Source organism: Saimiri boliviensis, chromosome 12 (assembly GCF_048565385.1).
Source record: "Saimiri boliviensis isolate mSaiBol1 chromosome 12, mSaiBol1.pri, whole genome shotgun sequence".
Classification (NCBI taxonomy): Eukaryota; Metazoa; Chordata; class Mammalia; order Primates; family Cebidae; genus Saimiri; species Saimiri boliviensis.
In genome coordinates, this window is record NC_133460.1 from 48,828,525 (window position 1) to 48,849,609 (window position 21,085).

At 54.5% G+C, this 21,085-nt stretch overlaps 1 protein-coding gene across 1 annotated transcript in view; it reads left to right on the top strand.

The window, feature by feature from the left end:
• Positions 1 to 20,509, top strand: part of TSPAN15 (tetraspanin 15) — a 61,504-nt gene extending 40,995 nt beyond the window's left edge. Inside the window, exons 4-8 of the mRNA XM_003928649.4 lie at positions 2,806 to 2,901; positions 5,467 to 5,583; positions 13,511 to 13,558; positions 18,981 to 19,097; positions 19,663 to 20,509. Coding sequence (XP_003928698.1) covers positions 2,806 to 2,901; positions 5,467 to 5,583; positions 13,511 to 13,558; positions 18,981 to 19,097; positions 19,663 to 19,812 — 528 coding nt within the window. The 3' untranslated portion in view covers positions 19,813 to 20,509. The remainder of the gene's footprint in view (positions 1 to 2,805; positions 2,902 to 5,466; positions 5,584 to 13,510; positions 13,559 to 18,980; positions 19,098 to 19,662) is intronic.
• The last annotated feature ends 576 nt before the right edge of the window (positions 20,510 to 21,085 follow it).

The following is a 21,085-nucleotide window of genomic DNA, read 5'->3' on the forward strand; positions in this document are numbered from 1 at the left end:
GCCAGCTCACCTCATGGGATCTTGTCACGCACACAACCCGCCCCCCATCACCCCCACAGAACCATCCTAGTGTCCTCCTCGTCTCCTGGCACACATGCACACGTGCACACATGCACAAGTAGCGCATACTTGCAAGAGCCCCAAAGAGCTCCCTGACGGGCGTTGGGGGCAGCTGCTGTCCACGAAGCCCAGGGACATCTGTCGCTCCTGCCCACTTAGAGAGGCCTCCATTGGGGGCGCCCTTTCTGCAGCAACTGGGCTCAGCTTACCAAATGCAAGGCCTAATTTTCAGAGGCCCCTCTGGAAATCGAACCTTGGAAAGTGCCCAGGAGCCGGGAGGGTTTGGGGAGGCAGGCTGGGGCTGCTCACCAGAGAGAGCCAGAGCCTTTCCCCATGGCCACAGAGCAGACTCTGCTGCTTCTCTTCCTTCCTGCCCTGGGCTTCCGACCTTCATCCCACCCGCTTGCCAGCTCTGGGGGAGTCCGAACAGCATAGTGGCCAGTGGGGGTGCTGTGAGTAGGCCAGTGGGCCAGGGCAGGTGCAGAGGGACATGGTGGGCCAGCACTGTGTCTATGTTGCCTCCAGAGTAGGGGGAAGCCGCCTGGCAGGAACCTCCTGACATGTGGCCTTCGGTGAGGCCCTGACCCTGGCGGCACCCCATGTGTACGTAGCTCAGCCCAGGGTGCCGTTCCATGCTGTGAGCTCATTCCCCTGCCCCACCCTGGCTGGCAGACTGGCTCCACCCTGGTGTCCTGTTTTTTAGGCACCCTCAACCATACCCCAGCCAGCTGTCCTGTCCCTTCATCATCCAGAGGAGCAGGCACCCAAGGGTGGAAAAGCTTCATGACCTGGGGGCATCTGGGAGGGTGGACCTGGGGCCACGAGAGTCCTTGTTCTGCTTGAGCTGCTCAGCTGGAAGGCAATCCTCCCACCCAACTTCTGCCTCGGGCCCAGTGCCAGGCCCTCGAAGGGCCGTGAGCTGGTGCTTTGAGAGCCGCTCACAGATGCCTGCATCTCCTCTCTTCTCTTGGGGCTGACTCCAGTCTTCCGCAGTCCCAGGCCTGTTCCAGGGCTGCTGTTTTATCATCGGCAGAGGGCTTTCCTTCTGGCCGGGAAGGCCGTTTTCCCTGAGTCTGTCTCCTTCCTTACCTTGGCTTTGAGCAGAGGGAGGCTCAGCGGGGAGCCGGGTGCTGCAGTCTTCATGCCTCGTTTCCTGATCCTGGAGATAATTTTGGGAGATGGTCCCAAAACTGAACCTTGCTTTCTTATCTTAGCACCTTCAAGTGTGTCAGGCTGGGAGTTTAACACCCTGGTCCCAGCGTCTCTTTGCCAGTGATGAGCTGGGTGACCTTGGACCAGCCACCTCACTCTCTGGGCTGCAAAATATTTGTGAGAGTGGGGGCCAGGATTTGTGCCCTAGAGGCTGTCTCCATTGCAGTCAGTTTTTTGAACAAGAGTTGGGGCCTCAGTTTCCCATGGGATTTGTTTTCCACCAGTGACATGTGGGTGTGAAGTAGTGCCAGAGGGTATTTGTCTCCTGGAAGAATAGACACAAATCTAGAACAATAACACCAGGACTACGATATGCCTGGTGCCCTGCTAAACACCTTCGGAGGCTTTTGTTATTGCAATCTCACAACATCCCTATGAGGCAGAGTGTTTTCCTCCTGATTTTGTGGGTAAGCAAACAGGCTCAGAAGTTAAAAGAAGTGGCTGACACCTGGGTGCCTGCAGGGACGGTGTCCTTGATTATGAGGCTTGACAGCCCCTCTGGGACTTGGTTTTTGATCCTCAGAGCTGGAAGTTTCCTTAAACAAAGGCCTATAGGTTCACAGTGGGGAAGCTGAGGCACAGAGAGGAGAAGTAAGCTGTGATGGGGCCTGAAGCCAGGATTCTGTTGTCCCAGTGTACCCTGTGGTACCACCCCTGGGAATTGTCTGGCTCTTCTGTCTGGCCCCAGAGCTGAGAATGCCCTCTCTGTCTGCAGTCTCTGCTGATATTCGACCTCCCGTGCTTTGAAAGCTGCGATTGTCACAGCGAGCTGGGCTGCCCACGCTCCTGCCCCCACCCCTTCCAACTGTGGGGCCCTTTGTGCTCCCGGATCTCAGCACAACAGCTGGGCTGTTGATCCAGAAAGTGCAGTGTGACTGGGGGAGGGCAGCCTGCCGTGTTCCTCCGGGGCGGGCGGGCGGGGACTGTCCCAGCCCCAGCCCCAGCCGAGGGGGACTGAGCGCTGCAGTGACAAAGACGGCAGCCCCTGAGGGAGATCAGCAGACCCGAATTCCAGCCCTGGCAAGACCCCACCCAGTGTGCTCTGTGACCTCACTCCTTCTGCAAGCCTCAGTCTCCTCATCTGTAAAACAAGATGTTGGATGATAGAGGAGTGTGGAGAGGGGCTCTGGAAGGCAAAGGGAGGATTCCAGTGTGGGCCCATCCTGGGCCGTAGAAAGAGCACCAGGTCCGGAACCAGGATAGCCAAGTCTCAGCTCAGGCATGGCTGCATCAGAGCTGCGTGTCCCCAAGCACGGCCCCAACCTCTCAAGGCCTGGGCTGTCCGGTCTGTAAAGGGAGTGGAGTGAATTACTCCTGCTGGGACATAGCACAGAGACTCAGGCATCAGCTGAGCACTGGAGGCATGGGAGGATGTGTGGGCAGGGAGGTCACGAGCAGGCATTCAGGGTGGGGAGTGGAGGGGGCGCCCCATGCTGGCAGGGCTTTCTCTACCCACCCAGTCTTCTGGGAAATCTTGGGTTGGACTCTGGTAGTGTGTGGTTCTTTTCCTTTGTAATTTCTCCTTCTGAATAGACCATTGACTTCCTGAATGACAACATTCGAAGAGGAATTGAGAACTACTATGACGATCTGGACTTCAAAAACATCATGGACTTTGTTCAGAAAAAGGTGAGCCAGGCACTTCAGGGTAGAGATGCTCCTCCCATGCCCTTAACTTCCCGTCCGGGCCCCTGTTCAAGAAGATGGGGTGAGGGGTAACTTATCCATTCCCAAAGCTGGTGGCTGGCCAGGCTGGGTGGCAAGGGTGGCCGTGGACCGCCCACCAAGGATGGCGAGGCCAGGGCCCAACCTTCTTAGCCAGTCCTCTGTCCACATTCCTGGCGCCACACCTTCTTACCCTTCTGTCCCTCTCCAGTTACACTGGCTTCCTGCCCCCCATCCCTAAACACAACAAGGTCAGGTGTTGCTATAAGCAGCCTTGCAGGGTCCCAGGACACCACCCTCCAATGGGTGAGGATCCTCCTTCCTTGAGGCAAGCGACCTCCCCCCGTCCAGAGCCCCTCTGCTAAGTCCCTTCAGTGACAAGTCATTCCTTGTCAAGTTAAAGACAGCGCTGATGGGGAGAAAGCTCTTCACTGATTACAGTTTCCCCCAAATATGGGACACTGAACCAGACTCCTTCCTTCCATGACACTTCCTTGAGTGTGATGATGATCCTGTTCCTTTTGGGACACCATCTCTCCCCTCTAGGTCCATCTAAATCTGTTGGTGCAGTAATTAATAATAATAATAATATAAACAGTAACAATCGCAAGTGGTAGGGCCAGCTTCTGTCCTTGGGTGGCTTTTGTACATCAACTTCACCTGAGCCTCAGCTTTCTCACCTGCATAAGCAGAACAATGACAGGAAGCTCTTGGGGCGTCGTCCTGAGGATTACCTTGACTTAATTCAGGAGACATGTTTAGAACAGTGCCAGGCACAGGGTGAGACCACAGCGCTAGCTGTGGGGATCATTGGTACATACTCCAGGTGAGGACAAGCAGAGTGGGGGCTGCAGGCCCACTCAGCCGGGGCAGGACTTCCTAGGATATAACCTTGGGGGATTCAGCTGGCCTGGGCCCCTGTGCCAGCCCTCAGTGGGGACCAGTCTCTCCCCACATGCAGGGCTGCTTGCTGTGGCTGCTCCCTTGGCCCAGACCTTCCTTTCAGTCACAACAGGTGCAGCCTCTGGAAAGCCTTTTTCTGCCAGGGATGTGCCTGCCAGCTTGGGCTGGGAGAGCTGAGTTCTGCTCCGGGTAGAGTGAGATGTTTTTATTGGAACCCGCCTTTAGCTGGCTTAGGATTTCATTTTTCCTGGGGTGGATGGAGGTAGGAGGTGATTAATGCTGAGTGAGCACTTTCTTGGTGCCAGGCCCAGGGCTGAGTGCCTCATGTATGACAGTCTACGTCATCACAGCTCAGCTGTGCAGAGCTGCCATCCTTATTATTGCTTTACGGACAACTATCTGAGGCTCCAAGAGGCTGCCCAACTTGCCTGGGGTTGCACAGCAGGGAGTGGTGGTCTGAGGATTTGACCTTGGGTCTGGTCTGTTCCATTGCAAAGCAAATGCCCTTTGAACTGCATTGCAGAAAGACACTTCCACGTCCCAAAACCTGGTAGCTTAAGGGGTACCGTGGGGACTCTGGAAGGGTGTCTGGCTTCCAGAACGCCTACCACAGCCCTGGTTGAACCCACTAGTCCCAGCTCCCTGCTTCAGCTGGCTGGCAAAGGAGGTCACGTGGTCCAGCCTGTGCCCGCCTCTCAACCTCATGCTCTGCACTCTCTCTGTTCCAGGCTTGCTGGTCTCTGCACCTGCTGCTGAAATACAAGCTTGTTTCTGCGTGGGGCCTTTGCATGAGTCGGCTGGCTTCTTCTGTTTCCATGTTTCAGATGAAATACCCTCTCTACAGAGAGCCCTTTTGTGACCTCCCAACCTAGAGCCGCCCCTCCCCACTCTTCCCTTATTTCTCCATTTCTGGGGTGCACAGCAAGGCCTCCCTGACCTTTTCATCCAGTGCTCGCCCTCTGTCCCTCCACTGGAATGCATGCCACCTGAGCAGGGGCTGCGTTGCTTTGCTTACCCTGTCTCTCCAGTACCCGGAACAATGCCAGGCACATGCCACCCCTCAGGAGGGTCACCAACTACTTCCTACAGGAGCAGGGAGGGGAGGCAGGGAGGGGTTTGGCTAAGGGGAGAGCCCCAGGCAGGATGTGAGGGGCAGATGTTCTCCTTACTAAGGGCAGGGCCAGCCAAGCTGGACGGGGCGGCTCCTAGGGCAAGTGCGAAGGGCTGTTGAGGTGCAGGGACTTTCACAGAATCATGCTTGGTCTCTGGGACTTTAAGGGCCATCTTTTCCAGCCCAGTACCTGCACTGGGGACACGAAGATGAAGGCAGAGGCCAGTGGTCAAGGAAGGACTTTTCCTTCCGGTGTCTAGTCACCATCCCGATATCCCAATAAGGGGCAGCCGGGCCTTGGCTTGGACACCTCTCCAGTGACGGGGGGTTCGCTACCCTCTAGGCAGCCATGCCACACTTGGACAGCTCCGACTTGAAAGTGTACAGCCTCTCCCTGCACCAAGGTGACCCACGGAATAAACCACGTCCGTCTGTGGGCAGGGCCCCTTCCCGTCGTCTGAGCAGGGCCTGGGCGATGACGGCCGCTCCTCTTTCCCGCTTGCTTCCCTCCTCAGTTCAAGTGCTGTGGCGGGGAGGACTACCGAGACTGGAGCCAGAACCAGTACCACGACTGCAGGGCTCCCGGACCCCTGGCCTGCGGGGTGCCCTACACCTGCTGCATCCGGAACACGGTAGCCGCTGCTCCTGTGGTGGGCGGGGGGCTGTGGGCACCCCAGATGGTCCAGCTCTTCTCTTGTCTTTCTTCCCAAGTTGAAGATGGGTGGTGTGGGTGGAGGTGGGGAGGCAGGAATTGGTGGCAGAGAGGAGGCTTTCCTGATTCTCACGGGCTACTGAAAGTGGAACTTCTGGGGGTTGGGCATGGGAAGGCCATGACTTTTTTTTTTCTCCTTTTTGAGACGGAGTCTGCTCTGTCGCCAGCTGGAGTGCCGTGGCGCAGTTTTCTCACTGCAACCTTTGCCTCCCGGGTTCAAGCAGTTCTCCTGCTTCAGCCTCTGTAGTAGCTGGGATTACAGGCACGCGCCACCACACCCAGCAATTTTTGTATTCTTCGTGGAGACGGGGTTTCACCATGTTGGCCAGGATGGTCTTGATCTCTTGACCTCATGATCCGCCCGCCTTGGCCTCCCAAAGTGCTGGGATTACAGGCGTGAGCCACCGCGCCCGGCCCTGGCTGTGTCTTTCTTAGTGGTGTTGGTTACCATCCACTGAGCACCTGCCTTGTGCAGGCCTGCTCTGGGCACTTCAGTGGTATTTACTCATTTCGCCTTCACAACCCTGTGAGGTACGTACACTTATTTTACCTACTTTACAGATGAGGAAACTGAGGCACCCAAAGGCTGGCTGTCTTGCCCAAGGTTGGCAGAGCTAGGATGAAGTGCAGGCAGGCGTTGCAAAGCTACACTCTGGAGAACTGTGGGGGCCAGCTGAGGGCAGGAGGGAGAGGCGTCCAGGCCAGGGGAGCTTCGTGGGGGCAGCTGGCTCTGCAGTGTTGGTGGGAGGCAGGGCAAGACCCCCACCCTGGGCATCTCCATTGGTCTTTGGCCTTGAGGACCTGGTGCTCAGCAGCAGCAGGATGCTTGGAAGGGAGTCAACGACGTAAATGCCAGCCTCCTCCTCTCCCCAGCTTGATCCTCTCGGCTCTGTCATGTCGGTCATTTGGGATGATGTCCTGTGTGGTCAGCGCTTAAGTGAAAGGCTTCATCAGTCCTTGTGTTTGACAAATGTGTCCAGAAACCATTTCAGGCTTGGAACGAGGTGGAGAGCTTTGCAATTACTCATGGCTCAAATAGTCATGGAAAGTTTCTCTCCTGACATCTCCACCATTCTGTGCCCACTGCCAGATTCTGTAAACTGAGCAGCTGCGGGTGGGGGCCTTGCCCATGAGTCAGAGAGTCAGTGCCAAGTGCACTAGCTCTAAAAAAGGCTGGGCCGGGAGGGAAGCTTTGTTTGGAAATGTTAGCTGCCATTTTAGGGTAGTTCTCTGGGAAGGGGGGATGCTGAGGAGGAGCAGAGTTTCCAGAGAGGCCTGCATGGGGCGATCCTGCACTTGACCCAGGGCAGCAGCAGCTGAATGCCCAAGCTGAGCTGTGCAAGCCGAACTCGTATTCATTCATTCATTCATTCATTCAACAAATATTAGCTGAGAACCTACTCTGTGCCAGACACACTTCCAGGTTCTGGGGGTATAGCAAATGAAGTCTCTGCCCACATGGAGGTGACATCCTAGTGGAGAAAACTGACAAAATAAGTAAAAGATAGTTAGAGGGTCATAAATGCTAAGGAGAAAAATTAAGTAGGGTATGGAGGATTGCGGTTTTGGATACTGAGAACGGTGGGATCTGGGTGAAGCTCTGAAGAAAGTGAGGAAGGTGCCCGGGGGTGGGCATTCCTGGCAGAGAGAACAGTGTGTGCAGCGGCCTCGGAAGGGAATCACCCCAGGGTGTTTGAGAAACGGCACAGAGTGGCTAGAGCAGAGGAGCACGGGGAGGATGGTAGGAAGTGGAGTCAGGGAGGTCGTGGGCACCCTGAAGGCCACAGGCAGGACTGTGGGGTGCCCTTGAGTGACAGGGGCCCTACTGGGCCACAGTGGAAGAGTGGCATTCTGACTTGGTTTTACCAGGATTGGCCTGGCTGTGGTGCAGGACACGGTAGATGCAGGGGTAGGGTTAGGGGCTGATATGCAGTGATCCAGGGGTCACAGGTCAGCTTGTCCAGGAAGGTGCTCTTGGACCAGCACCTGTGGAAGGAGGGAGCCAGAAGCAGGCGTGGGCAGTGAAGGGAGGTGAGCAGTGATGCAGCCTCAGCTCAGTTTGACTGGGGGCCTCAGCCACATCTACGAGGGCAGCCCTTCAGAGTTGTCCCCTACTGGGGTGGGGGCCAGGCCTTCATGCTCCCACACTGACCAGGCATTACATGAGTCCGGTGGTCTACCCAAGAAGGGATTTGCTGGCTCTGTTTAGCCAAGAACAGAATAATACAGCAAGAGGAAAGAGAGATTGATGGATGATAAGGAATTGGCTTGTGTAATTATGGAGGTGGGCAAGACCCAGGATCTGCAGGGTGAGTTGGCAGGCGGAAGACCCAGGACAGCTGATGGTGTAGTGCCCATTCAAAGGCTGGTCAGGCTCCAGAGCTAGGAAGAGCCAACTTTCAGTTCAAGCCCAAAGGTAGCCAGGCAGGGAGAATTCTCTTAGGGTCAGTGAGGGGAGGGTGGTCTTTTGTTCTGTTCAGGCCTTCACTGATCGGATGATACCTTTTCCCCTTGGGCAGGGCCATCTGCTTTACTCAGTGCTGATTAAAACATTAGCCTCATGCAGAGACACCCAGAATAATGTCTGGCCAAATATCTGGGTGCCCCATGGACCGGTCACGTTGACGTATAAAATGAATGATCACGTGAAGTACTTACTGCAGGGGGCTGACAGCTAAGGGCTCCCCACACCATCCTGGCCCCAGGCAGGAGAAGACAGATGCTTGGAGCTGGGTGGTGGTGGCGGTGGCGGTGGTGGAAGTGGCGAAACGTGGTGACATTCTGGCTATATTTTACAAGTAAGCCTACAGGATTTGCTGGTGTATCAGATGTGGGCGGTGAGTGAAAGAGCGAAATCAAGGAGGTATCCAGGTTTTGGTCTGAGCCACGGGAAAGGCGGGGCTGCCACTGCCTGAGAGGGGAGGGCCACAAGGAGGCAGGTTGAGTGACCAGGAGCTCAGTGTGGACCTGTGGGGTTTGAGAGCCTGTTCAGCATCCCAGCAGGGAGGTCAAAGATACAGTTGGATATAGGAGTCTGAAGTCCTGGGGATGACTGGGCTGGGGGTGTGAACACGGTCACTGTCTGCAGAGAGGGTGTGAAAGAGAGCACCGGGGCAGGGAGGGGCCTTCTCCTGGCCAGGGTTATCTGACCCTGGGTTACACACTACCACTGAATCTCCCTGTGCCACCCCAGCTGGATGAGTTTCTCTAAATGTGAAACAGGGTGTTCCCTTCCTTGGTAGAGCTGGTTGATTTGTGTCCTAATTGTTATTATTATTATTATTTTTTTTTTTGAGACGGAGTTTCGCTCGTTACCCAGGCTGGAGTGCAATGGCGCGATCTCGGCTCACCGCAACCTCCGCCTCCTGGGTTCAGGCAATTCTCCTGCCTCAGCCTCCCGAGTAGCTGGGATTACAGGCACGCGCCACCATGCCCAGCTAATTTTTTTGTATTTTTAGCAGAGACGGGGTTTCACCATGTTGACCAGGATGGTCTCGATCTCTTGACCTCGTGATCCACCTGCCTCGGCCTCCCAAAGTGCTGGGATTACAGGCGTGAGCTACCGCACCCGGCCTGTGTCCAAAGTATTTATTTTATACTACACCATTCAACCTGGGATTTGAATGAGTACACAGGAAATAATGTAGTGTAAAAAACTAAAATAACATTAAAAATCAGGGCTGTGGAAATTGTATTCTCAGATAGGAGGCCTAGACAATGGAGAAAAATATAAAATACTGTCATGTAAACCTCAGGGCCTCATGGACTCACTGGAAGGAGCTGAGCCCAGTGTCTGCTGGCTTGGAGCGGGCTCCTCCACCTCCAGGCGGTGAACCGGTACCAGTTAGGAAGCAGGTCACGCAACAGGAGGTGAGCAGCGGGTGAGGGGGCATGCCTGCCTGAGCTCCGTCTCCGTCACAGCAGCAGCGGCATGAGAGTCTCATAGGAGCGCGAATCCTATCGTAAATTGTGCGTTCAGGGCACCTAGGCTGAGTGCTCTTTATGAGAATCGGGAACAGTTTCATCCCGAAGTCATCTCTCTCCACCCACCCCTTACCCCATCCTGTGGAAAAATTGAAACCCGTTTCTGGTGCCAAAAAGGTTGGAGAGTGCTGGCTTAGAGTTTCCTGGCAGCCAAAGGGAAAAGGGGGACATGGTCTCATATTATTACTGTTCAGCAGAACATCTCAGTTCCTCAGGGAAAGTAACTTTTTCCCTAACACTCATCTTTAAAAGACATGTCTTATGTGAGCTTCCAATAGAGGATTTGGGCCATCGAAGTTCACATAAGCCTGTAAAATCTGGTTACACCAGGATATAGCCCTGGGAGCTGTTGGTGCAGAGGGCAGCGTGCTTCTACGTTAAATGGCTCCATGTGCTGTACCTGCTGAGCTCTTGGGACCAATTTTCATGCATCTCCCCTCCCTTGTTGTTGGCTATCCCTTGGGGACCTGTCCCGAAGACCCCTCTCCTCGTCCCGTGAGCTGCTTAGTCTGCTCAGGGTGAAAGGATACACACGCAAACGCTGCTGTGATCTTTTGGCTTCCCAGGAGTCCTCTTTCTGATTTCCTGTCCTGTGGCCCTGTGCAGGATAGAAGAGGCCACTGGACCCTGGTTTTGGGACCTGTGAACAAGAGCCTCCTGTAGAATACTGATTCTATGGTCAAACCCAGGCAGGCTTTACTTTTGGAAAGACCATGGATGCATGGTATCCCCCTGCCCCTTGGTGAGGGGCTCTCCTGGCAGGGGGAGGTGAGTCCTTCCTGGGCCTGGAGAAAGATTCTGGGCTCTGGTGCCAGAGAGGCCTCTGCCAGTTGCCTGTCTGCTGAGAGACTCACCCCCCCGCCCCCGCCACCGAGGTCACCGGAGCTGGCCCAGTGAAGTCACTCTTGTCACCTCCTTACCTACCATGCAGCTTAATTGTTATGTTCATTATCTCCCTTTTTACTGTGTAAGTTCCATGAAGGCAGGGACTTTGTCTTGTTCTGTATTCCAAGTGACCAGAACTGGGGTTGGCATGCAGTATGTGCTCAGTTAATATTTGTTCAGTGAATGAATGAATGAACCAATGAGGCAGAAAGCATCACTCCCATCATGTGCTGTGCACCTGCACCCCAGGCCTGACCCTCTCCATAGGGGTCATGTTTATGGTCTGGATGGGCCAAAAACACTGGCTGACTGATGCCCAGTGGGTGCTAGGCACGGCTGGGTCTGAGGCTACCTGGAGAACCGGCTAGATTGAGGGAAGTTTTCTTGTCCGCACATTAAGCGCTGACATTTAGAATGACCTCGATGACATCTGAGGCCCAACCCTCTCTCTTGAAAGGAGATAAGATGCCCTCCCTTACCTTTCCAGGGGCTGGAACTGCGAACAAATCATTCCAGCCAGTGTTCCTGTACTTCTCCATGTGCACAGCCCCGTGATAAGCACTTTACATGTGTGTCTCACTTATTTTTTTATTGCATTTTAGGTTTTAGGGTACATGTGAAGAACATGCAAGATTGTTGCATAGGTACACACATGACAGTGTGATTTGCTGCCTTCCTCCCCATCACCTATATCTGGCATTTCTCCCCATGCTATCTCTCCCCAACTCCCCACCCCCCACTGTCCCTCCCCTATTTCCCCCCAACAGACCCCAGTGTGTGATGCTCCCCTCCCTGTGTCCATGTGTTCTCATTGTTCAACACCCGCCTATGAGTGAGAACATATGGTGTTTGATTTTCTGTTCTTGTGTCAGTTTGCTGAGAATGATGGTTTCCAGGTTCATCCATGTCCCTACAAAGGACATGAACTTACTGTTTTTGATGGCTGTATAATATTCCATGGTGTATATGTGCCACATTTTCCCTGTTCAGTCTATCATCGATGGGCATTTGGGTTGGTTCCAGGTCTTTGCTATTGTAAACAGTGCTGCAATGAGTATACATGTGCATGTGTCCTTATAGTAGAATGATTTCTAATCCTTTGGATATATACCCAGTAATGGCATTGCTGGATCAAATGGAATTTCTATTTCTGGGTCCTTGAGGAATCGCCACACTGTCTCCCACCAACAGTGTAAAAGTGTTCGTATTTCTCCACATTCTCTCCAGCATCTGTTTTGTCCAGATTTTTTAATGATCGCCATTCTGACTGGCGTGAGATGGTATCTCAATGTGGTTTTGATTTGCATTTCTCTAATGACCAGTGATGATGAGCATTTTTTCATATTTTTTTTTGCCTCATGTATGTCTTCTTTTGTAAAGTGTCTGTTCATATCCTTCGCCCACTTTTGAATGGGCTTGTTTCTTGTAAATCTGTTTTAGATTCTTTGTAAATTCTGGATATCAGCCCTTTGTCAGCTGGGTAAACTGCAAAAATTTTTTCCCATTCTGTTGGTTGCCGATTCACTCTAATGACTGTTTCTTTTGCTGTGCAGAAGCTGTGGAGTTTGATTAGGTCCCATTTGTCTATTTTGGCTTTTGTTGGCAATGCTTTTGGTGTTTTGGTCATGAAGTCCTTGCCTACGCCTATGTCCTGAATGGTTTTGCCTAGATTTTCTTCTAGGGTTTTTATGATGTTAGATCTTATGTTTAAGTCTTTAATCCATCCGGAGTTAATTTTAGTGTAAGGTGTCAGGAAGGGGTCCGGTTTCTGCATTCTGCACATGGCTAGCCAGTTTTCCAAACAAACACCATTTATTAAACAGGGAATCCTTTCCCCATTGCTAGTTATTGTCAGGTTTGTCAAAGATCGGATGGTTGTAGATGTCTTGTGTTGCCTCTAAGGCTTCTGTTCTGTTCCATTGGTCTATATCTCTGTTTTGGTACCAGTGTGTCTCACTTTAACGTACAAAATAGCCCTAGGAGGTGGGTTCTCTGATCATCACCACCCATTCAGTCATTCATCCATCCATCCATTCATTTTCTTGGTTAACAAATACGTGTTGAGGACCTCTGGTTGCGGGTTTCTTGACAGCCCACCTAAGGTTGGTCACAGTTCCTAAGTGGCAGAGCAGGATCTGGACCCAGGAAATATGGTGCCACAGGGCATGCTGGGTGCTCTGCCTTTGCCCCTGAGTCGTCACTGGTACCCGCGGCACTCATCCCCCACAGCAGTGTTCACTTAGATGTAGAGCAGTGGGGCTGGTAAGGGTTATGGGCTGGACCACGGGTCTCACTCTCTTACCTGGTGGTGGGAGAAGGAGACCCTGCAGGGCACAGGCGGTGATGGGAAGTGCTCACACCAGCCTGTGTGACTTAGGGCCTGCCCTGGGAGGGATTTGATGAGGGCTAGGGCCTAACCACAGCTTTCCCTGTGCCTAAGTGAATCAGTAGTTGGGAATTTTGGAGAGCACCTCTCTTCCCAAGAAGGAAATTTTAGCAGCACCCTCTGCTGGTGGAGCAGGGTCTGTGGAACAGGGAAGCGTGGCCAGGTTTGTAAACCACAGATGTGGTCTGAAGTTTTCCTCCCTAAGAGCCCCTGGAGCAGGAATAGCCGCACCCTGACCTCTGAGACGTGCATTACGGTGTGAGGTGAGTGGTGCTCTGGGGCGGCCACAGCCAAGGAGCCTGGGCAGCGTGCCTCTCTCTGGGGTCCTGGTCTGCTGCTACTCGAGGGGTGGTTCTCCCACGTAAAAGCCATGGAACTAGCATTCCTACAATTTTTTCACTGCACATTTCTTGGAGGATGAGGTGGTTATGATGGAGACTCAAGCCAGACTGCCTGGTTGGAATCTCAGCTCCATCCCTGCTGGACAGTGCAACTCTGTGCCTCGGTTTTCATCTGTAAAATGGGTAGGATAATAGCGCCTTTTAGAGTTAGAAGCATTATAAATATTAGCTATTATACGTTTCCATTTCAGACAGAAGTCGTCAACACCATGTGTGGCTACAAAACTATCGACAAGGAGGTAAGTCTTTGAAATCCCTGGACATGTTGCTCCACCCTGGGGTGATTGGAGATTTTCCAGCACACTTGGCTGTGGCCCAGAGCCAGGACTCCTGGGGTTTTCCACCCCCACCCAGACACAGAAAGGCTCAGGGAACCAAGAATTCCCCCAGGCTGGGAGATGCCACCTGCCAGGGTTTGCTGAGCGCCTACTGTAGGCTGGTCCACATGAGCCACCATGGCCCTTGACGGTACCCCCAGCAGCTGTGTGCCCAGCCATGCTCAGCACCAGTTTGCCTCTGCCCCTGGGGCCACCTGGGACCCAGCAAGCCTTCTGGGGGTTGCCCCTGGGTCAGCTTCCTGGGCAGCTCCCCTGGACGAGGAGAGAAGCGGGGTGGTGCTGGGAAGGGACCTGAAAGGAATGGTGACCTGTCATGCAGAGCAGTGGCTTGCAAAGTGGGGTCCCCAGTCCAGCAGCAACAGCATCCCCTGGGAATGTGTTAGAAATGTATGTTCTTGGGGTGGGGCCTAGTGGGTGATTCTGACACATGTTGGAGAGCCACAGACCAGCAGTGGTTCTCGACCCCTCAGCACCAATGGCCATTTTTATAACAAACAGTGGTAATGTCCTACTTTTTATCCCCAAATGAAATTCACATATAACCTACCTACATGCCCAGTTCCAAAACAATTAACATAGTGATCTGAGATAAAGGGAGAAATGAAATACAGCAGTTTGCAGCTGTGTAACATGGCTTATCATGTGGGTCCTCAGGCAGTGGGTAGTGAAGTCCGGTGTCTGCTGATGTGAGGGATCCCTGAGGCTGCAGTAGCTACAGGACAGCTTATAGGGCATCGTGCTGGTGACCACATACGTGGCATCATTGTTGCTGCTGGCATGGTTTTTAAAACTGGTCAACAATTCTTGATAAAGTTCTGAACTAAATAATGTATTATCATTCCTTAATTTGCCTAGTAGTGGTTCTGGAAAATTCATTGTACATTAAAAGTAATGTAGAAATGTTTTTTTTTCCCTTAAGAAACAGGGTCTCACTGTTGCCTAGGCTGGCTTCAAACCTATCAGGCAGTCCTCCCAACTGAGCCTCCACAGTGGCTGGGACCGCAGGCACATGCCACCATGCCAAGCTCTGCTTTGTTTTTATATATACCTGAAGTGAGGCTAAGTATAGACTTTGTGTGCAGGAAAACACCTGTGTAAGCTATTTTTTCCGCCTCCCCTCCTCTCCCTTCTTCCCTCTCTCCCTTTCCTTCCCTTCCCTCTTCCCTTCCCCTTTCCCTCTCCTGCCTCTCCCCTCTTCCTCTCCTCCCTCCCTTCCTTCCTCCCTCCCTCCTCCCTTCCCTTCACTCCTTCCCGTCTTCCTTCTCTCCTTCCCTTCCTGCCTCCCTTCTCCTTTCTCCTTCCCTTCTTCCCTCCTTCCCTCTCCTCCATCCCTTCCCTTCTTTTCTCCCCTCCTTCCCTTTCCTCCTCCTCTCCCTCTTTCCCTTCTTGCCTTCCCTTTCCACTTCTCCTTCCCTTCTTTTTTCCTTCCCTCCCCTCCTTCCCTTCCCTCCTTCCTTCCCTCCCCTCTAACCTTTCCCTTCCCTTTTTCCTTTCCTGTCTTTCCATTGCTCCTTCCCCTCCCTCCCCTCCTTCCTTTCCCTCCTTCTCTCCCCTCCTTCTCTTCCCTTCCCTTTTCCCTCCCCTCCTTCCCTTCTTCCCTCCTTCATTCCCCTCCTTCCCTCCCTCCTCCCTTTCCTTTCTTCCTTCCCGTCTTCCTTCTCTCCTTCCCTCTTCTCTCCTTCCCTCCCCTCCTTCCCTTCCCTTCTTCCCTTGCCTCTGTCCCTTCCCTTCTTCCGTCCCCTCCTTCCCTTCACTCCTCCCTTCCATCCTTCCCTTCTCATCTCTCCTTCCGTTCCCTTCATCCCTTCCCTTCCCGAGTTCACTTATCATCGCTACTTCCCTTCCTTCCTTCCCTCCTTCCCTCACCTCCTTCCTTCCCCTCCTTCCCTCCCCTCCTTCCCTTCCCTCCTTCTCTCCATCTTTTCCTCCCTCCTTCCCTTCCTGCCTTCCCTTCTCTTTTCTCCTTCCTTTCCCTCCTCCCCTTTCCCCTTCCTTTCCTTCGCTCCCCTTTCTCGTCTCTTCCCTTTTTTCTTCCCTCCCCTCCTTCCCTCTTTCCCTTCTCTTCGCTCCCTTTCCTCCCTCCCTTCTGTCCTCCTTCCCTCCCCTCCTTCCCTTCCTTCCTTCTCTCCCCTTTCCCTCCCTTTTCCCCCCCTCCTTTCATCTTTTTTCCTTCTCTTCCCTCCTTCTGTCCTTCCCTTTCTTCCCTTGCCTCCATCCCTTCCCTTCTTCCTTCCCCTCCATCCCTTCCTTTCTCTTTTTCCCTCCTTTTCTTCCCTCCTTCCCTCCCCTTCTATTCCCTCCTTCCCTTTCCTCTCCTCCTTCCCGTCTTCCCTCCCTCCTTCCCTTCTTCCCTCCTTCTGTCCCCTCCTTCCCTTCACTCGCATCCTTCCCTCTCCTTTCCTTCCCTTCCTTCCTTCCCTTCTCTTTCTTCCCTCCTTCCCTGCCCTCCTTCCCTTTTCTTTGCTTTTCTTCCATTCATCCCTTCCCTCCTTCCTTCCCCTCCCTCTTTCCCTTCCCTCCTTCCCTTCCCTTCTAATCTTTTTGTTCCCTTCATCCCTTCCCTTCCCTCCATCCCTTCCCTTCTCTCCTTTCCTCCCCGCCTTCCCTCCCTTCCCCTGCATCCCTTCCCCTCCCTCCTTCCCTTTTTCCCTTCCCTCCCTCCTCCTTTCCCTTCCCGTCTTCCTTCCCTCCTTCCCTTCCCTCCTTTTCCCTTCCTTTCTCCCCTCCTCCCCTTTCCTTCCCTTTTCCCTTCCCTCCCCTTCTTCCCTTGCCTCCATCCCTTCCCTCCATCCCTTCCCTCCTTCCCTTCCCATTCCTTTCCCCCTTCCTTTTCTTCCCTCCCCTTTTCTCCTTCCCTTCCGTCCCCTCCTTCCCTTCCCTTTGCTCCCTCCCCTTTCCTCCTTCTCTTCTCTCCTTCCATTCCCTCTTTCCTTCCCTTCTCATCGCTTCTTCTCCCTTCCCTCCTTCACTTCCCTCCTTCCGTTTCTCTCTTGCCTTTTCTTCCCTCTTTCCCTTCCCATTGCTCCTTCCCTTCCTTCCATCCCATCACCCCTTCCCCTCCCTTTCTTTCTTCCCTTTCTTCCCTTCTTTCCCCTCTTCCCTCTTCCGTCCTGTTTTTCTCTTCCCTTCCTCCCTTCCCTTCCCTCCCCTTTTCTTTTTACCTTCCCTCCTTCCCTTCCCTTCTCTTCACTTTCCTTTTTTCTTCCTTTCTCCCCCCTTTCCCCCCTCCCCATCTCCCTCCCTTCTCCCCTTCCTCCTTCCCTTACTCCCTTCTCCCCTTCCCTTCCCCCTTCCCTCCTTCTCCCTCCCTTCTTCTCTTCCTCCCTTCCCCCTTTCCTCTTCTCCCTTCACTTCCTCCCTTCTCCCCTTCCCCTTACCTCCCTCCCTTCTCCCTTTCCTCCTCCTCCCCTTCCCTTTCTCCCTTCCCCCCTACTCCCCTTTCCCCCTTCTCCCCTTCCCCCTTCTCCCCTTTCTCCTTCTCCCCTTCCCCACTTCACTTCCCCCTTCCCTTCCTCCCTTCTCCCCTTCCTGCCTTCCCTCCTTCTCCCCTTCACTTCCCCCTTCCCCATCTCCCTCCCTTCTTCTCTTCCTCCCCTTCTCCCTTTCCTTTCCCCTTCCCCTTCCCCCCTTCCCCCCTTCCCTTTCCCCCTTCTCCCCATCTCCCTCCCTTCTCCCCTTCCTTTCCCCCTTCTCCCCTTGCCATCTCCCTCCCTTCTTCCCTTTCCCCTTCTCCCCTCCCCTTCCCTCCTTCCCCTTCCCTCCTTCCCCTTCCCTCCTTCCCCCCTCTCCCTGTCCCCCTTCCCCCCTTCCCCCTTCCACCCATCTAACCTTTCCCCCTTTCCCCTTCCCCGTTCTCCTCTTCCCTTCCCCCCTTCCCTCCCTCCTTCTCACCTTCTCCCTTCCTTCTCTCCTTCCCCTTCTCCTCATCTCCCTCCCTTCTCCCCTTCCCTTCCCCCTACCCCCTTCTCTCCTTCCTCCTTCTCTCCTTCCCCCCTTACCTCTTCCCTTCCCCCTTCTCCTCTTCCCCCACCCCCTTCTCTCCTTCCTCCTTCTCTCCTTCCCCCCTTCTCCATTTCCCTTCTCCCCTTACCTCTTCCCTTCCCCCTTCTCCTCTTCCCCCCTCCCCTTCCCTTCCCCCACCCCCTTCTCTCCTTCCTCCTTCTCTCCTTCCCCCTTCTCCATTTCCCTTCTCCCCTTACCTCTTCCCTTCCCCCTTCTCCTCTTCCCCCCTCCCCTTCCCTTCTCCCCTCGTCTTCTCCCGTCTCCCCTTCCCCCCTTCCCCCTTTTCTCCGCCCCCTTCCTCCCTTCCCTTCCTCCCGCTTTCCTCTTCTTCCTTTTGCTCCCTCCCTCCCTCCCTCTTTCCTTTCCGCTTTTGCGGTTTTGCTCGTTGCCCAGGCTGTAGTATAGTGGCGTGATCTCTGCTGACTGCCGCCTCCACCTCCTGGGTTCAGGTGGTCCTCTAGCCTCAGCCTGCGAAGTAGCTGGAACTGCAGGTGCCTGCCACCACACCCAGCTAATTTTTTTTTATTTTTATTTTTAATAGAGACAGTGTTTCACGATGTTGGCCAGGCTGGTTTCAAACTCCTCACCTTGTGATCCACACACCTCGGCCTCCCGAAGTGCTAGGATTACAGGCGTGAGCCACTGTGCCCCGCCGACATCTGTGAGGCTTTTCATGCAGGGACTTCTGAGAAGCATCAGGCAGGGCAGTTGTTTGTGGAGTAGGATTACCCTGAGCTCAGCAGTCCCTCAGTCCCCAACCTCGATTGCTGGGGCAACCAAAAGTGCCACCATGTGTCCCCAGCCCTCTCTAGAGAGCAGTTCTGTCCATTAAGAACCAGCACCGGCTGGGCGCGGTGGCTCACGCCTGTAATCCCAGCACTTTGGGAGGCCGAGGCGGGTGGATCACGAGGTCAAGAGATCGAGACCATCCTGGTCAACATAGTGAAACCCCGTCTCTACTAAAATACAAAAAAATTAGCCGGGCATGGTGGCGCGTGCCTGTAGTCCCAGCTACTCAGGAGGCTGAGGCAGGAGAATTGCCTGAACCCAGGAGGCGGAGGTTGCGGTGAGCTGAGATCGCGCCATTGAACTCCAGCCTGGGTAACAAGAGCGAAACTCCGTCTCAAAAAAAAAAAAAAAAAAAAAAAAAAAAGAAAAAAGAACCAGTACCTAGGGCCACCTTCTCATGCTGCGTATGGGAAACTGAGGATCAGAGCGGTTGAGGGACTAGCCTGGACCTGGAATAGAAGGTGGAGTCATTTACCTGTGGCTCCTGCCAGGCGAGGTGCTCCGCTGTGCTGACCCAGCTCCTCCCGTGCAGCGCCTCAGTGTGCAGGACGTGATCTACGTGCGGGGCTGCACCAATGCCGTGCTCATCTGGTTCATGGACAACTACACCATCATGGCGGGCATCCTCCTGGGCATCCTGCTTCCCCAGGTGGGCAGGCCGTGGGTTCAGAGACAGTGTGGCTGGGTGATTGCAGAAGGGCAGAGAAGGTGCAGAGGGGGAGGTGAAGAAGCTGTTCTCATAGAGTCCCCGGCTTGACTGGAGTGGAGGGGGCTGCATGTCTGGAAGAAGGGGGCGAATGGCAATAGCGGTGGTGGCGAAGCTCTTCTGAGTGCTACGCAGGCACGGCTGCTCCACCTCTCCCTGTGAGGAAGGCACTGTTACAACGCCCACTTCACAGAGGAGGAAACTGAGGATCGGCAAGCTTCAGTGGCTTGCCAGGATCCCCTAGAGAGTCTGGCAGAGCTGGGGTGGAGACAGGAATCCCAGGAGGGAGGGGCCCTTGCTGATGAGCACAGCGGGGATTTCTGGGATTTCCTGGGAAGGGGAGAGGGGACCCAGGTGGGAGCTTCTTGGGCAGTGTGGGTGCCGGAAGTTTCTGCTGTGGGTGTTGCCCAGGTCACACAGAGCCATGAGGGCTTGAGACTGGCAGCGTGTGTTTCTGGGAGCCGGGAGCTGCAGGGAGGCCCTCACCAGCTCTGCCCTTTCTTCTCAGTTCCTGGGGGTGCTGCTGACGCTGCTGTACATCACCCGGGTGGAGGACATCATCAGGGAGCACTCCGTCACTGATGGGCTCCTGGGGCCAGGTGCCAAGTCCGGTGTGGAGGTGGCGGGCACCGGCTGCTGCTTGTGCTACCCCAATTAGGACCCAGCCTGGGATGGCGCTCAAGCAAGGACCATCTGGGACAGCACCTCTCAGTCCACGTCATGGGGCTGGGCAGGGCTGCCGGCCCTCTGCCCACACTCAGGACTGACCACAGCCAGGGCTCTTAGTGTGTGTGTTTTTGTGTGTGTGTGTGTGTTGGGGGGGGGGGTCCCACAGCCGTCGCTGCCTCCCCAAGGGGCGGAGCCTGGGCCTCCCTTTAAAGACTTACCCAAGGCGGCTCCGGCTCCAGAATGTGTGCCCACCTGGGGCCTGGGGAACGAGGCCCTCTCTTCTTCCAGCCTGGACTGCAGGGGAGGGAGAGCCTGGGGCTCCTCTCGGGTCCATTTCATCTCTGGCAGTGCCTTGGCCCGAGGTATTCAAGGCAGTTTTGTAGCACTTGTAACCCGGGAGAGGGGAGGGCAGGGTGCCCCTGGGGCGGGAGGGAAGGGCTGTCCCCGCCGCCACGCCCATGGCCAGGTTGGCCTCTTCTCAGCCTGCCAGGTGCCTTGAGCCCTCTTTTTTGCAAGGGCGGCTGCTTCCTTGATCCTAGTTTTTTACGTGATTTTTGTAACATTCATTTTTTTTGTACAGATAACAGGAGTTTCTGACTAATCAAAGCTGGTATTTGCCCTCATGTCTTATTCTTGCCCTCCCCCCAACCAGTTTATTAATCAATAAAAACGTGATTTTTTTCTTTCCTGTGTGCTGTTTTGTTGGGGCGGGGTAAGGAAGGTTGCAGCCTGGACTTGGAAACCCTTTGTGGACGCGGGGATGAAGGGGGTTTATGGGGTGAAGATCTGGGTAGCTAGGGACACCGGCCCGGGGAAAGCCTCAGGGCCAGAGGTGACCACGCCTATTTTACCGACAACCGAGGGAAACAGGCTGGGCCAGGTACAGCAGGAGGCTCCACCTCCCAGAAGCGGGGCGGACGGGGGACCTGGGAAACGGAGCTGGGGAAGCAGCGCGCCCACAGTTTCACCTGCAGTGCTCCCTGCGTCCCTCAGTGTGCCCAAGTGCGACTGCGCACCTGCAGAGCGCGGTGTCGGTCGCCCCCTGCTGGAGATGCCGGGACTTGCGTGGATCAGTCCACCCAAACCTTTGGGCCCCAAGACATTCTGTGAGGCTCTTAGTAGCCAGGACACTAGAAATAAAGCAGCAAGAGCCCCAGACCTGAAGAACTCTCACAGTGAGAACCGTCCATACACCCAGAAGTTAAGTGGTCAGATGCTTGGTCTGCCATGTGTGCCAACCCCAGGTATAAGAAGGGGCAGGA